The 18014-nt window shown below is 40.7% G+C and overlaps 1 protein-coding gene across 2 annotated transcripts in view; it reads left to right on the forward strand.

The window, feature by feature from the left end:
- The first annotated feature begins 12223 nt into the window (after window positions 1–12223).
- Window positions 12224–18014, forward strand: part of LOC135208646 (UDP-N-acetylglucosamine--peptide N-acetylglucosaminyltransferase 110 kDa subunit-like) — an 81345-nt gene continuing 75554 nt past the window's right edge. For both annotated transcript variants that reach the window (XM_064241034.1, XM_064241035.1), the window contains exon 1: window positions 12224–12530. In XM_064241034.1, coding sequence (XP_064097104.1) covers window positions 12428–12530 — 103 coding nt within the window. In that variant the 5' untranslated portion in view covers window positions 12224–12427. The remainder of the gene's footprint in view (window positions 12531–18014) is intronic.

Here is an 18014-nt window from a genome sequence, read left to right on the forward strand (position 1 = left end):
TCTTTCTGAAATTTGGTTTGCAACGAATCCAGCTGTGCTACAGCATTTCTAAAGTTGGTTTCTGGCCTACCTTCTGAACGGAACGGCAAGCTAACCTGATATCCTTCAGGCTTCTTCGTTACACTCTGCGAAACCTTTCGCATAGCTTCCGCTTCGCGGACAGTGTACTGCTCGGATGGGGCGATGCCTAAGGTATCTAAACGCCACCATTCATCAACATCAAACGCAATTGGTTCGCTCGCGACCCTACATACCATGAGTGTTCTCACATGATCTATCTTGTGACCTTCTAATAGCCACTGTGGCACTCTCCCATATGGCGACATGCCATTATGGGTCAGAAAAAGACTTATCCCATCGATCTTTTCTACTCCAATAATGAAATAATTAAAATAGTCTGCACCCACAAGAATGTGCACGTTCCGTAACTTATCGCTTTTACTGTCAGGATCTGCTAACGTGACTCCCTTCCCTACTAGGAGTTGTCTTACTCTTACATAACCTGCGTTATGAATCGGGACGTCTACGTTCTCGTGAATAACTAGTTTCATTCGAACAATTCTATTACCCATCTCTACCCAGCAACTCACAACGTCATACTGGCCACTGATTTCTGCTGAACCAAAGGGAGCAATGTTCAATGCCACTTTGCCTACCACTGGTAGGCCTAACTGCTTTGCAGTTTTAGCGGAGATAAAACTTCGTTGACTCCCAGTGTCCAAAAACAAGCGAACCCGTTTACTCCCCTGCTTGTGATGGATCTCGGCCATGGCCGTTAGCAAAATCGTACAGGGAAGATCTACACTAGACGTTTGGGCTACTTTAGCGCTCTTACACGGTTGTGATTCTACTTTCTCTTTGGGCGGACGGGGGTTTCTATCGTGCTGCCTGGTCATCGCATTTACTACAGGGCGGGAGGTTGTAGCTTGACTGTTACTTACTAAACTGGGATTACTTCGGGACGAAGTGGAGGGAACTGAATGTGCTTTTCTAAAGCTGCTATTATCACAAATGGAAGTATTATGATTATTTCCACAACTTTTACATGAATTGGGGTTAGTGCATCTATCACTACGGTGACCTGACTGAAGGCAATTAAAACACAGGCCCTTCCTTAGTAGAATGCGGCGTCTGGCAGCCACGTCACTTACTCGGCGGCATCCGTGAGGCGGGTGCCGTTCATTGCAAAAGGGACAAGAATTATTCTGCATAGGTTTCGTTTTTGGTCTAACGCTGACATCGTTATTCTTATCAGATTCTAATTTCTCGCCTCGCTGTAATGCGTCATCTTCCAATATGCGAATTATGAAGTCTATAGCTTCAAAAAATTCTTCTAAACTATAGTCGCATTTTCTGAGGTGTTCGACCACCTTTCGATAGAGCTTACCTTCTAACAACTTCTGATTGATAAGGCTCATGACCATGCCATGGCCTATACCATTAGTACTGAGCCTCTTTATTTGCTCAATGATCACTGTTAACTCAAACCTGAACTTCTTCAGCTCTACGGGGTTCAACGAGGGTACGAATATGTTGGCAAGTTTTCGATGCAAGATCACGAGCGTTTGGTGTACATTACCATATTGCTTATCCAAGAGATCTAACGCTACCTGGTAATTCGCGGCGGTTACACTTAGGGATTTAACGATCCTAAGCCGATCCCTGCCCAGAGTCCCTAACAAGTAAGTAAATTTGGAAACGTCGTCCAAATCTGCCCTTCGATCCACGTGGATCGTGAACAATTCTCTGTAAGAAGCATATTCCTGCACTTCCCCTTCAAAAGTGGGGAGAGGCAGCGGTTTCAATTTGGGGAGGGAAACATTCCCTGTCTGAGTGACTTTCAGTTTATCGATTCGATTCAACAAAAGGGTAGAAGCTCGCACAGCTTCTGCTAAGGTTTGCCTGATTCTGGCATCTAAGTTAGATTCTAACTTTACGACTTGACGTTTGTACAGCTCTCGAAGCTGACCTTCTTCTTGTCTCAACTGCGTGACCAAATTTTGGTACATGCTCTCAGGATACGTTTCTACTAACGCACGCTGTGGCAGCCACGTCACTTACTCGGCGGCATCCGTGAGGCGGGTGCCGTTCATTGCAAAAGGGACAAGAATTATTCTGCATAGGTTTCGTTTTTGGTCTAACGCTGACATCGTTATTCTTATCAGATTCTAATTTCTCGCCTCGCTGTAATGCGTCATCTTCCAATATGCGAATTATGAAGTCTATAGCTTCAAAAAATTCTTCTAAACTATAGTCGCATTTTCTGAGGTGTTCGACCACCTTTCGATAGAGCTTACCTTCTAACAACTTCTGATTGATAAGGCTCATGACCATGCCATGGCCTATACCATTAGTACTGAGCCTCTTTATTTGCTCGATGATCACTGTTAACTCAAACCTGAACTTCTTCAGCTCTACGGGGTTCAACGAGGGTACAAATATGTTGGCAAGTTTTCGATGCAAGATCACGAGCGTTTGGTGTACATTACCATATTGCTTATCCAAGAGATCTAACGCTACCTGGTAATTCGCGGCGGTTACACTTAGGGATTTAACGATCCTAAGCCGATCCCTGCCCAGAGTCCCTAACAAGTAAGTAAATTTGGAAACGTCGTCCAAATCTGCCCTTCGATCCACGTGGATCGTGAACAATTCTCTGTAAGAAGCATATTCCTGCACTTCCCCTTCAAAAGTGGGGAGAGGCAGCGGTTTCAATTTGGGGAGGGAAACATTCCCTGTCTGAGTGACTTTCAGTTTATCGATTCGATTCAACAAAAGGGTAGAAGCTCGCACAGCTTCTGCTAAGGTTTGCCTGATTCTGGCATCTAAGTTAGATTCTAACTTTACGACTTGACGTTTGTACAGCTCTCGAAGCTGACCTTCTTCTTGTCTCAACTGCGTGACCAAATTTTGGTACATGCTCTCAGGATACGTTTCTACTAACGCACGCTGTGATTCGGCGAGTAAGTCCGCTGTGAGTCTCAGCGAAGCCTCGATGTGAACAATCGTAGCCACTGCCATTTTGTATTATTTATTCTACTTCTTAGGGGGGTGTTATGCAAACTTGGAAATGAGGGTTTTACTTACGTTAGGAAGACGGGGTGCGAAGACTAGTGGCACGTGGGGCTAATTGCACATTGGAACAAGCTGAGCCTAGTTATTTTGTCTGTCTCTCTCTCTCTCCTGATTAATCTCATTAAACAATTGAGGAATGCGTTACGGATTTATGAATCAAAATGGACTCCGTCCCTTTGTTTGCCTTTGTGGTAGGCACGAGAGTTCATAGGCAAGTGTCGGACTCCGTACCGACTTCTTTTGTAGCAGTATTTGGAGATTCTCGCATTAAAGTTCTTTACTTTTTTGACATATTCAACAGAATTTATAGCAAAACGATTATAAGGGAGATACTCTCTGATCTCTGCGTCGCAGATAGCAATTATTTCACAAATTTTCCTCAAGCGATCAATAAGAGTACGTAAATTATCCCAAACGGTTTTGGAGTGATCGATTGCTAGGTCGTTTCCTCCTATATATAACACGACCAACTCATACCGTCTCTGCCAGAATGATAGACTACTATCTAAAAATTGACTGACCAGACCTCCTGGCCTTCTATAGATCTCAATCTGGTTATCTGAACACTGTGGCAGATTTGGTGGGAGCTGTCTGTGTCCTATCAGGGCTACCCTATAGACCATACTTTATTGAAATTTCCATTCAAGCTCTAGAGCGCACTTGTCATCCGGTTCGAAGGACCAAATGTCGGGATTTTCTTCGACTTTTATTATTATTTTTTTTTTTATGATTCGTGCCCGGATGTTTGCTGCATAAATCGAGTCCCTCGTCGCAGGGATGACACATCTATACGTGGATAAAGTTAACTTACAGTTACGACGGAATTCGACCTAGCACAGCGATAGCTGGGAGTCGGAGAATTGAGAGACACACAAATTTCACGGTACTTACACGGTTCAGGGTCTGGGCAGGAATGAAGCGTCACTTCACCCTTCTTCAAAAGAAACTTACACTTTCCTGCGTGAACTACAGAATCCTTGTAATTCAGGCGGGAATCATCGTTTATTTAGACATTACGGAAATTACTTAATCTATTTTACTCCTGAATGTGAAATATGACAGTTACGTTATCATTTAGGATCAAGGAATTGACTCAAAGTTCTGGCTGAAGGCCGTAATCTGCAAATTCTTGAATGGCTACGGAGTCCTTGGCTCCAAATCTCTACATAGATAATTTATCTCGTACTAGTGATTAGCAAATTATATTTATTAATGAAAATTCATAACGTCTTCCTTACTATAAGACGCGCTCCTTCCCCGCCATGCATTTAGGAATTGCGTCTTAACCGTCGTGTATTGGACAGCTTTCTGTTCATTGAATCGCCCGCGAGATACCTCAGTCTTGCCCCAATTTAACGCAACACTTGTTAGGTTAAATGGCAGGGATTTCGAATGATCAGTTCGAAATTCACGACAGTAATAATGAAAAATTAAAATATCAGCAATAAATATAATAATGACAAAATCTGCAGATGACATCTTGCCAATACAGAGATTAAGTCCTTTATGGGGCAAAAGCCTCATTTTCCCATCTTTCCCACAATTTAGATCTTCTTCTTGCTTCACTCCTTAGGATGCTTTGTATGAGCGAGTTGCTGCTGTTTCCCACTGGAGTTACTAGACTGGATATTGTACGCCTAACAATGATTTTTAAATTGTACAGGTGGCTTTCTATGGACATCTGTGTGGCGGAGCGGTAGTGGGGAGTGTTTGTGAGGCGTCTCAGAATGTCATTGTGCACAACAGTGATGCGTCTCATGGTCTTTCGGTTATAGTTCGTCCAGAGGGAACACCCATAGATACTGTAGCAGTACGAGTGAAAGAGCAGAAGTTTCACGTCTCGGTGACAGAAGGCAAACCTCCTTGCAATCATGTTGCCAGATGCACAGTTTACGACACCTCTGTTCAATGTCTGCCGTATCTTTTAGGTCATCAGTGATAATGTGACCCAAATACGGAAATTCGTGCACAAATTCCAGTTGATGGTTTCCAATGGAAAATTTGTGGTTCTGTAATATGCTTAAGCGATATCGGGAGCAGCGACATGCATTGGATCTTGGTTTCATTGTAGATTATATCAAAATCCTCTGCATATTGGCGGTAAGTGTCGATGAGTCGTTGGAGACCTTGCACTGATGGGGAAATCAGAACCATATCGTCGGCATAAAAGAGGTTGTTTATAGTTGTTTCATTGACAGTACATCCGATTGGGAGTGTGTGTACGTATCAAACAGGTATGGAGAGAGAATGCCCCCTTGCCGAAGTCCATTTAGGGAGCCGAAGGTGTACGATAATACGTTACCCCATTTGACACAGAATTGCTGTGTGGAGAACCAGCAATGTAAAATGCCAATTAGATATAGGGGTATGCCCCTTTTATGCAGCTTCAGGAAGAGCTTCAGGTAGTTTATTCTGTCAAATTCTTTTCTCACATCTACAAAACAAAGGAAAACAGAAGAGGCTGATGATAGGTAGTTGTTCAGCAATTCTTTCAGTATGTAGATGCAAGTGTCGGTTGAGTGGTTTGCCTTAAACCCGAACTGGTTGTCAGTGGTGTGTAGAAAGGGGAGAAGTCTCACTAGAAGAACCGACTCAAGTATCTTCAATGCGATCGTTGTGATTGCAATCGGCCGGTAGTTGCCAGGGTCAGTTGCATCCTTTAGCTTGTTTTTGATTAATGGTATCAAGTGAATTAAGAGTAGGGAGTCTGGAAGAAACCGTTGAATTATGCACGCATTGAATAGGGCAGTTAGCAAAATGTAAATTATCGGATGGCAGAATTTGAAAGCCTCTCTGGGAAGACCATCACAGCCGGGCGATTTATTATTAGGTAGGCTGTTTATGGCATCGCTGATGTTACCTGGCATAATGTGGTCTGCAAAATGAAATTGAATGTTGTCAGTAAGGAGGTTATCTATATCCCTTCAGGAATCTTGATCATTTGTGCAATTGAGCTTTTTAGTTTTGGGATTTAAGGACTGAATATCTTTCCAAAGACGAGGATAATCACCAGATTCTAAGGTTCTAGACATTGCATCTGCTCTTAGTTGTTTTTCATTTAACCTGCAGTGCTTAAGAGCAAGTTTGAACTGCACTCTCGCCTGTCTCATTAGTAATGCAGTGCGTCCTTCCCTCGGGCTACCATTTTGCCTCCACAGTAAAAACATTTCTATTGAGTATGTATACAGATCTTTAACCAAGTCATTCCATCCAGGTATATTACGAGAATTACCTTGACGAAATCTATAGGCAGTCCTGCCCAAAGCAAGCATAGCGGAGATTATGTTCAAATAGAATTCATTCAGATCCCTCCTGTGGTAGTCATTTCTACCATTTATGTTAGTACAAAGTAAGGCGTCTGCTGGTTGAACTATTGACTGCAACCTGGTTTCCGTGGTCGCCCTAAAGTATCTGATTTTCTGTTGTCTTTAATGTCCCAGTTTACTGCTGGTGGGCGATCAGTTCGGGGGTTCATGGTAGGGAGGGATGGGGTACTGAATGACACCTGTAATGGGATGTGATTGTAGCCCGTTGCAAGATCATAGCGAATATTGCAGGTCATATTAGAATCATGAAGTTGTGGAGATGTGATGCAGTGGTCCAGCCAGGAGGTTGTAATAGCGTCCGCTCTATTATGTACATATGAATAGGAGGAGGGAGGGAGGAGCATTACATCGCTAATTTGGAGAGCATGATTTTGACAGAAGCGAGTAAGTTCATTATAAAATTGTTTTGTGGGGTGAGAATTAAGGTCCCCGATTATACAAATATGATCAGCAGGAGAATCATGAATAATACTGTGTAACTCCCCTAGGATCATGCAGTAATGATCAAAATTATTGTTATTTTCCCATGGCATATAAACATTAATACATTAATTATTAGGATTTTAGAGTTCCCTACTGTCACTTGAAGCCCCAGCTATGATTTGATCTGTAACTTGCATCGATGAAGTCGAGAAGGTTCTGAAGTCTTCATGAATTGAATCGCAGATGGCAAGGTCATGTGGCCAGAGGAGCGTTTATTACAATGCAATGATGCCTTTGAAGTTTTTGCCGAACATGTTTAGGAGAGGAATGTTCCGCTTGAGGCCAAAAATATTCCAAGAGATTATGTTTATGTATCCTTGGCTACTAACGAAGATGGGAGATGAATGTGCTGATCATTTGGGTGGATGGGGGATAGTCAGGGGGAGTGGGCAGTCACTTGCTTGGGGGGGTTGGCTGGCATTTGCGGTGGAAATGACCCTGGTTGGAGTGTCAGTAAGTTCCCTTGGGGATGGTTGGTTCCCGGATTAGGTTACATCTTGAAACTAATATATTAGGACCAAATTTCTCTCCTTTAAGAACGTCGAGGTGTTAAAATAGGCAGGTAATCCTGTAAACTACTTTATGTTTACTTCTGCATGGGAGTTTGTGAGAGATGAGTGGGTCAGAGCCATTGAGAAACTTGACTCTCTCCACTATGGCGTCTAGTGTCACCGATGAGCGCAGATTGTGACTTACTACGTGACATCTCTTCTCAGGTGTCGGGCGAGGTGAAACACGAACGTTGGGCTCCGGTCCAGCGGCCAAACAAGAGATTCTTCTCTTCTTTCTACTTGTTTGTATCTGCCAGCCGCCAGACCCCTCACGATCACTCTCATCTGCATCTACGATGGGGGATTGGGGGGAAGAGATAGGTAGGGGACGATTGCGAGGGTTGGTAACCATCACCGGAGATCTATCTTCCACCGGAGGCACTGGGGAGTGAGAAGAGGTTGGGAGACCAACAGTCCCCTCATAACGGCCTTTAGGTGATGGGGGAATTCCGTGTTGCTGTGAGGCGAGGAAAAACTGGATACCGCATTCATAGGAGTCTGGTGGCTATCTGTGCAATTGTCTATCGATCCCTGCACTCCTTTGATCGCATCCCAGATCCGTGTGAGATCATTTGTTTCCACCGTTTTAAGACTGTCTAGGATTTCCTGTAGTCCTTTGATCACATCCCAGATTCTTGATGATTTATCATTTGTCTCCTCGATTTTTTCCGATTTTTTTCCAATTATTTCTGAGAGAGATTTTGCTGTTTGGAAGGCATTTTCTGCCATGTGGTACACCGCAGGTAGGCTTAGGTCAGCTGGCCCCTTTGGAAGCAGATAATAAGGATCATCGGCGTAGATTTCCACCGAGCAGTGATATATGATATTTTCTTGTGAGAGGACAAGTTCTTCGCAGATCACTCCTTGAGAATGCTCTCTAGTATCAGATCTTTGCATTTCGTATATGCAACTCTGGTTTCCTCATCGGAGAAGGCATCACTGACAGAATGTATAGCAGACTCGACGTCGGAACGGTTCGATTGGTATTGTATATAGTAAAGACAATTGTTCACGAGCACGGAACTTGTGTGTGGGGCACATGCACCGGTAGGTGCCAGGGTCACTTGCGCAACGGTTGGAGGTTGGTCGGATGACATTTTTGTGGTAAGGGAAGGCTCAAGCACTAACACTTACACTGCATTCTTTTACCCATTTCCCAGGACCAATAGGCCTCAAGTAGTTGTGATTTGAAAGATTTCCAAGGCACTGACTGGAGCAGAAAGAATATTAGTATATCTGCAATTGCACAACACTCTCCAGCTTACGCGCCAGGTATTACGTGGAGACACTATTAACACATTGCTTACTATAAGAGGTATAATCACCAAAGGCAAAAAACCCTTCTTTTCTGTGAAGAAATGCAAGAGAGACCTCCAACACGTCCGCCCCCACACTTTATTTACCTTTAAAAAGAAAAAAAAAAAAAAAAAAAAAAAAAAAAAAAAAAATATATATATATATATATATATATATATATATATCTATATATATATATTAAATACTGAAAATGAGAGTGAGGAGATAGGGAAAGCAAAGAGGGTGGAGGGAACAGTGATGGAGATACAGGATAAAGAAGGGAAGAGAGCATTAAGGAAAATGGAGAATGGTAAATCACCAGGTATATTGGAGTTCCTAATTGAAATAATCAAATTACTAGGTACAGAGGGGGAGAAATGGATGCTGGATTTATTAAAAGCTATATGTGAAGAGGAAGAAATGCCAAGGGACTGGGAGGAGAGTCTATGGTATATATATACAAGCAAAAGGGAGATGTCATGGATTGTGGTAACTATAATGGAATTAAACTAACAGAGCATGGATTGAAAGTTTTAGAGAGAATACTGGATGATAGATTAAGAGAGATCGTAACGATTGGAAAACCACAGTATGGATTCATGAGAGGAAGAGAGACAGTGGATGTCATATTCATAGTAAGACAGCTACAGGAAAAGAGGCTAAAGAGAAACCAGGAGCTCTATTGTGCATTTATAGACCTAGAGAAAGCATACAATAGAATCCCAAGAGAAGTGATGTTTTTGGTGTTTAAGGAAAAGGAAAGTCCCAGGAAAGTTGGTTAGGCTGGTCGAGATGATATATGTAAGAACGAGCACAAAAGTGATAACAGCAGTTGGGGAAACAGAAAACTTTGAAGTTAGTGTTGTATTACACCAGGGGTCAGCGTTAAGCCCATTCTTGTTTGTGCTGTTCATGTATGTGTTGAGTGAAGAGATCAGGAATGAAGAGCTGTGGGTGTTGTCACCGATGATCTGGTGATTACTGCTGAAAATGAGGACCTACAGAGAAGGGTTGGAGAGTGGCAGGAGTCTTTAGAGAGGGGTGACTTAAAGGTGAATGTGAATAAAACAAAGGTTTTACTGAGCAGTGGGGAAGACAGAGACAGAATAGTAATACAGTTTAAATACTTAGGCTCTACTTTAAGCGAAGAGGGAGGATGTGAAGCTGAAGTTGACAGTAGAATAAAAGTTGCATGGGGGAAGTGGAGAGAGGTAGCTGGAGTGGTATGTGATAAGAAAATGCCAATCAAGCTAAAAGTCAAGATCTATAACACAGTAATAAGACCAGTGTTAATGTATGGAGCAGAAACATGGGCTCTAAGAAGAAAAGAGGAAGTAAAGCTTGAGAGAACAAAGATGGGAATGCTGAGGTGGATTATGGGAATATTGCTGCTTGAGAGATTGGGAAATGATGAAATAAGAAGGGCAGGCTTAGTAAAGATTAAAGTGGCATTAAGAGAGTCACGACTGAGATGGTTTGGGCATATGTTGAGGATGGATGACAAGGAGAGAGTGTAGAGGGCTTGGGAGGAAGCTGTTAGAGGAAGAAGATCGAGAGGGAGACAGCGAATTAGATGGCGAGATAAAGTGAAGGAAGATATGGAGAGAGGATGATGCCTTGATAGAAGGCAGTGGAGAAGGTGCATTAGGCAACCAGTCCCTTAATGCAGGGATAACGGTGGGAAAGAATTGAATATTTAGCCAAAATTAGGCCTGCCTGTTTATTTACCATTAATTTTAGTACTCACTTTGTCTTGACTTTATCTTGATCGGAACTTACTTGAATTCCTTGGCCTAATTAATTTGCCTGGAATTCTTAAGGCCTTTGTTTGATTTACTCCGAGTCCCTCTTAGTCTAATTGAACTACTTGCCCAAAATTCACTTTTACCTGCATTTATTTACTTCGATTTACCAAGCTATTTATTAATCTTTGGACACTCTGGCACAAGTCTGAAAACACGTTATGTGCATGGAAGAATTCCGTGCTTAACCAAGACCACCGAGTATCTCGGTGGTCTTGGCTTAACGGCCCGTCCTTCACTATTTACCTTTTTACCGGAGAACAATCAGTGGGAGATAACTAACAGCGTCTTGACGACGCGTTGACGTTGCTTGGCTCAGTGCAATGTCTTTGAAGAGCGAGAGCCCACTCAAATCGTTTGAAAATGGCACAGCATATGTAACAATAGTCACCATATTGGTGAGCCGTAAATGTACCTTCAGACTACAGTATCAAGAGATTGTTGTGTAAGTTTTCTGCATGAGGGTTCATCCCCAGTTCACCAGTCTGAGAATGATAAGGATTTTTCTTCTTTCCTTTGGAAGAGATCACATGATGATCAGCTGCCTTTAATAATGTTTAACATTGACTTGTAAATCATTGTTCTCTCCGTAGATTCCAGCACTATATACTCTGTTGGAATGTTTTATTTTTTACTTTGGCCCCTTGTATTCCCAACACCTGGCTCTGTCGCCTGCGGTACCACCTGAATCTTTTATTATGGCTCGGCCTGAGTCATTTTCAATGTCGTGCCCGCGGCCACGACGCTGTTGACATAAGCAATGCGCCATTCCCCCGAGCTGAAAAACCTGGTGTAAATATATGAGCATTCTCCGGTGAATGCATGTACCTTTATAGCTTATTTTAACCGTTTTGAAGATCTGCGTTTGTATGAATAAATATAAATTGTAGAATTTTTGGTAACTGATGCCATTTTGATAAAGAAATCATACAAAAAATCAATTCAGCACAATCAGTTATACAGCTGTTCAGTGCCCTGACGTTAATATCATCATCATTTTGTTACGTGCTACAGGACATTTCTGTCCGTGAATTTGAGACATCTTATCATCGGAAAATATATTCTCCTAGAAGGTGTATTTTAATTATGGTCTTGTCTGTACTAAGATTCAATTCACAGACCTCAACTAAGCCTTTTCAAAACTGTCAACATATCCCATATCGGCCTCCTCATTGCTCCGCGCAGGATGGGCAGACCCCAAAACTCGTTCCCAATATCATTCGTCTAGTATTTTTACTGATCGTTCACTACCTCGCCACAATTCCTAAATAAAGATTAAATTTTCCGTGACTACTAGAGCTATCAACCTTAAATTCTTATTATAACTGAAAAATTGCTCTGAAAATGGAATCATGTAACGGTAATGAAATATATATATAGACTAACCATTTTAGTAATTTCTTTTACGTTCTGAAAACATTCAAATGCCTTTGATGCAGTCACGTCTTGCGCAGGCGCATTGACAACCGCCTCACCGATGGAATTTTCCATTGAAATATACCATAATTATCAAGAATCTTTATTTGCCTCTTGTAAAAAATACTCATTTATATACTTTGCTAAGCACAAAACGATGATAGGTAAATACAAAGCCTTTATCTACGAAGTGACGCAGAGACCAGTTATTTGAAGATAACAATGAAATATATACCTTAACGGCTGAAGACATAAAGGTCTAAATTCTTTACAGGGTGCCAGGAAACCCCATGCGCGTTGGGGTCTAATATGCTTCCACCATCGATTTTTAGCTAAGTTGAGGGAGGGCTCTGTCGCATCCACACAAGCCCACCAAAGCTCCAAGTATACTTACATCAAACCCCGTTTAAACCTTAATTTTAACTCGTTTAACACTAATTCATTTAGCTTAGTAGTGTATTGACATCTGTGAAGCATCATGTCGACGAACAATCAAGCTGTTTCGTCTTCGGAACCCATCAAAATGGTTGTCAAGTCCAACCACACCAGCAACGGGAATGTTCATCATATAGCCACAATTGGTAAATATTAACCCCATTTATATAGCAGTGGTAGTTATAGTTTATAGTCCTGTAATTTTATTTATAAAAAATATATTTTTGATTTCCATATATGTCCTGTGGAGTGAAGGTTACGTGCGAGGCTAGTTTTGGTTGCCACATGTGCTATTTTTTGTTAAGTAATTCGCCCATTTTTTATTATAATAGGAGAATTCTGGGTGTTGATTAAGCTTGCAATGTGATAACACAATTGTGCTGTTAATTTGTTTTTATGTACGTAGAGTCTGTCTTGGAATATAAATGGAGGACTAATCAAATGAAGGGTGTGAAAGGGATTTTGACGGTGCCAATTTTTTCTTTGTTTGGCTAAAACTTAGTTATCATTTAGCTAATTTTTAAAATGTATTGTTATGAATACTCTCATCTTTGAGGTAAAAAGTAGCCTTAATTAACAGAGTAAAGGTAAAATAAATATCTTTTAGTTTTGGTGGTAATATTGCCAAGTGACGTCAAACTTGGGTAGGGATGTCCGAAGTGAAGCCAGCAAATATATCACAGTGAACAGTTAGCGCATACATCTCCGCATAGAAGATATCGATCCCTGACAAATAGACGCGTCTTACGTAACATTACTTAGAGTTATCTGAAGTACGTTTTTATAATTTAGTTTAGTTGCTAAGATTTTTTAATATATACTGGAAAAAAAAATGTAAAAATCAGCTCAGTAAGGAACTCATGATTTGGTTAAGAGGCGTGATTTTATTATTGGAAATCATCTTGAAATATTTATTTATGGAAAAAGTACAGTTCACTGATAGCATATTAAGTCCCAGTCATAAAAAAATTGCGTAACAAAGCATTCACAATAATTTGATAGGTGTGAAGACTCCCGCATTGCGAGATGAGTATGAAAGACATGCTCTCTCTCTCTCTCTCTCTCTCTCTCTCTCTCTCTCTCTCTCTCTCTCTCTCTCTAGCATGTACCTATGAAAAGGCCTTTTACTCATGTTGGTGTGATTTACATATATACTTCGTGTGGAGAGAGAGAAGGTGAACGGGACTTTCTCGTCATCAAATGGCTTTCCCAAATAAACCTGACGTATTATGTACCTGGCTTAAAAATATATCATTATCAACACAACACAGAAAGGTTGAATCATATACAGTGGTGCGGGAAGGGGCGGGGGGGGGGGGAGGGGGGGGGGGGGTCGGTAGGAAGCAGTGTGTTGATATGGCTTTCTAGTTTATGCGGTCCTTTGGTCAGCTTTTCATCATGCATGACCGAGGGAGTTGATGCTAGGCTGATAGTATGATACTTATCATCGGCACATCTTGTCACTGTGTTACAGTGGTTTATTGCACAGGTCTGATGATAAGAATTTTACAGCTGAGGATTCTCTCTCTCTCTCTCTCTCTCTCTCTCTCTCTCTCTCTCTCTCTCTCTCTCTCTCTCTCTCTCTCTGCTTTAATAATCACACTCGGCCGTGGTGTCTGCTCTCATTTCAAGGGTCCATTAAGTCTTTGTTTTACAGATAAACCTTTTTTTTCTTCTTCTTTTCTTCTTTTTGCCAGTGCAGAGTTCTTGCCAAATACTTGAGCATTCATTGCATGATCATTCCGCCCAGTCACGAAAACTTACTGATATAGTGAATTGGAATAAATAATAGAGGTTTGCCAGAATAGATCGATTAGAGTACTGCCAATGCCTCGAGGTTATGAACTCACTTGTAGGAATGAAGACAAAAGGCCTTCTTAAACCTACCATAGTTCTACTGAAGAGATTGCCCATGTGAAGAGAGAGAGAGAGAGAGAGAGAGAGAGAGAGAGAGAGAGAGAGAGAGAGAGAGAGAGATTTCACCATAATACCCTCACGTCGCCCACTCTGGCGAAGCATCACCTTGCTCCCAGACGATGCAGTTGTGTATATTTTTTTTTGTTGGTCTAGAAATTTTACGTCGAATTTGCACGTAGCCATAGCTGAGTTTCTTACTCTGATATAGAATGAAATATGAATAGTCAACGTACAGGCTTGACAAATAAAAGTAAATATAACAAAGTTTTAATATTTAATAATTAATTCAGTTATTTGATAGAGTTCGTCGACACCAGTCGGTCGAGGTTCTATTTGTCTGTTATCCTTTTCTTCCTTCCTGAACTTTGGAATTGAGCACATCATCAACCTATCGCACTCCATTCTTGCTTGTGCTCAGACAACAACATCTGCACCTTTCGAACAATTTATATTATTGCTTCATTTTCCCACACACACCCACAAAGATGTCTGAAAATAATATAAATAATATAGTAGGTATTGGGGGCGAGTGTAAGAACCAAGCGTCAGGAAATCTGGGCTCGCGAGTTCTTATATTGACTCACAATACCTCGATGTGAGTTATTAATACGTAATTATGTGCATGGCAGAGGGTCGTAAAATGTTTGGAGGAATTTCGTCAGTTGAGGAATACAAATCAGTGTTTAGGTTGCACATTGAACATCAGTTTCTTATACATCGTTATATGAGTAATGTTACTATTATCGTTATTGTGAATAGTGGTACTTTATTGTAGATTTGAATGTTAAGAAGACAATATGAGTTTTAATTGGTAATGTGGTAAATGTGGATGTGCTGCTTTTGTCAGTGATAATTAGTGTTTATGATGTTCCCGATCTACAATATACTGTACTCTCTCTCTCTCTCTCTCTCTCTCTCTCTCTCTCTCTCTCTCTCTCTCTCTCAAAACATTATGTGCTTCCGACAAAGATACTTATAATAAACAGTTACCATTAACACTGTTATCAATCTAAGGATGAATAACAAATCTGATATGAATTGAAGTTAGGACTGTTATCAATCTAAGGATGAATAACAAATCTTATATAAATGGAAGTTAGGACTGTGCAGCCTCTTATGATAGTGTGAACTTCTCGATAATCCGATCAGTTTCTTCTATTGATTAACATGCAAATTCATTTAAGTATTGGTCTGGATGCTCTTTGCCTATTTTATGTTTTTCGTTTCAAGTTTAAATTTAAAAGATAATATTTAAACAGGATTTTCACCAAATTGTTGTTATTACTTCGAGAAGTACTTAGAAATGCCCAAGACTTACGACGAGATCGGTTTCAGCTAGACCTAGAACTCGTGTCTGTATTCTGCGTATCTGTTTGAGCTTGATTTTCCATAAAATGTATACGAAAATTTTTATGACTAGGCCAGTCTAGTTCTTTCTAGATCGTAACTGGGGTGAAGCACTAGCTGGATGACCTTTGGAGGGCATCCATGAAGATTTGACGATTTGCTTTCGTGGAAACCATGGCACCCATTGTTTATTACTTCGGTTATGATCATTCATTAACCTTTGATCACTAAACGGATGGCATCATTAGAGACGACAATAAAAGACACCAAGGAACTTGTAAACTGATCAATTGCTACGGGTATTGTGCAGCTGGGTGGAAAGCGCTGAATAGTCTTCGCTAATTTGTTAGCCTAGTGCTTTTAAGAAGAATTAATTATCATTTATCTGTGAAAGTATAAAATGGAGACAACATTTATAACGTTATTTGTAACTATTCTTATCCAGTGCAGCGTATTGTACCGGCAATTTCAGTTGGTATATATATATATATATATATATATATATATTATCTATATATATATATATATATAATATATATATATATATATATATATATATATATATATATCTCGTCTGTTTATGGTCATAATAGATTTACTTGTTTATTTATTTCTTTATCTGATAGTAATGGTTGGTTCATTCTTTCAGCAATCAACAACCACAACGTGTCAATTAGAAGTTCACCTACTTTTTATATAACTGTGGACAGCTGGCTCCTGCTCTTTTGTTTTTAATTATTTCAATTGGAAGTTATATCAGGTTGTCGTTTCCAGGGTAATTAACTAACGTGTCGTAGCTTTTAGAAATATTTGAAATTTCTGTAACGTAGCTGAAGCCCTTCACGATGTTTTAGTCATAATATACATATATTTTAATCTCCCCCCCCCCACCAAAGAATGGCCATGGATGTAAATAACACCAATTTTTATTACTAATATTTTACTCCAACTACGATTTTGCGCTCTTTGGGCTGCTCTACAAGAAGGAACCCATGCTGCCGGCGACAACTGTGAATTATTTAAAGACTGCTCGCTTATAGTTGTGTGTGTGTTTGAGCGAAAAGTGGGAAATGTTTGACTCGATACTGCGCTCTTCTAGGTGTGCATAAAGAGAGAGATTTGTCGTGTCACTGGGCTGTGTGCGTGTGTGTGTGTGTGCTAGCGCGCGCGTGTTTTGGACAGGGGGAGAGAGAAAGAAAGAGAAAAGATTGTGTTGTTGGTTTTGGGATTATATCTAGACTCTTAAACTCAAGAATATGACTTAGACTATTCTCATTACACCGCTTCATTTCTTTTTCGTACTTTCCAGTCCATTTCTGGATACCTCTTGCACATTGCAATTCGTAAGAAATTTCAGTTGACTAGTGGTGTATGAATATCCGTTGTCCCTTGACTTCTAGCATGCATTTTGGATTCTAGCAAACAAGATATGGGTCTAGTTCCATCCGTGTAATGTTACTCATGTTATTCTCGCTTGGTTTGATTTGGAGTTAGAGAAACCCCTTCACTGAGGCCTACAACACACTAGATAATATAGTCTCACAGCCATCAGCATGAAATGTTAGCTCTGGAATCCTGTTTAATGCCTGTTATCCATGCGAAACATGACGCCCGGGAACAAAGCAGACCCCGAGAACGTGCGCACAGCTTTTCTCTCTTGTTCTAGTTCTCCTTCCTTATTACTTCTATAATTTTGTACAATGTATGTCGTCCGTTTCCATGTTTCGTTTCATTTTGTAGGTGAAAATAGGAGGATATGATCTAGTAAGGTTGCATGTTTTGTTAAGATTTAAAGTTTTGAGAGCTGTTACAGAGTTATCGCGGCAAACAAGATTTTTTTCTTTTGTCCCCTTATACGATTGAGTAATCCCCACGGGAATCTTTTGCATAACGTAATCCTTAATCTTTGAGGGAGCAAATTCTGACCCGACCCGGGCCTTGGGAGGGTTTTTTGGTCTAAAAATACAGATTCATACAGGCCATCGAGTGGGTAGAGAGAGAAATAGAGCTCGAGAAACGTCAGAGAGAGAGAGAGAGAGAGAGAGAGAGAGAGAGAGAGAGAGAGAGCTTGATATAATGTGAGGGAGGATTTGTAAGAAATAGATCCAATGTTCTATTATTACAGATATAGGGAGAAAGACAGATATTAACAATATGATAGAGCGAAACAGGTTGTCCTATAATATGATAGGGGTTAGAACGAAACAGGTTGCTATACTGAGAGGAAGGTAGAGATGAATTCTTGCAGAAAGGGTCTTTCTTAGCTGTGATGCAAAACTGAGTTTGGACCTAAGGCGCAAGTTCAAATATTCAGGAGACAAATATATATACTTGCCTGCATTTAGAATGTTTCACAATGTATTAGG

Source organism: Macrobrachium nipponense, chromosome 35 (assembly GCF_015104395.2).
Source record: "Macrobrachium nipponense isolate FS-2020 chromosome 35, ASM1510439v2, whole genome shotgun sequence".
Lineage (NCBI taxonomy): Eukaryota > Metazoa > Arthropoda > Malacostraca > Decapoda > Palaemonidae > Macrobrachium > Macrobrachium nipponense.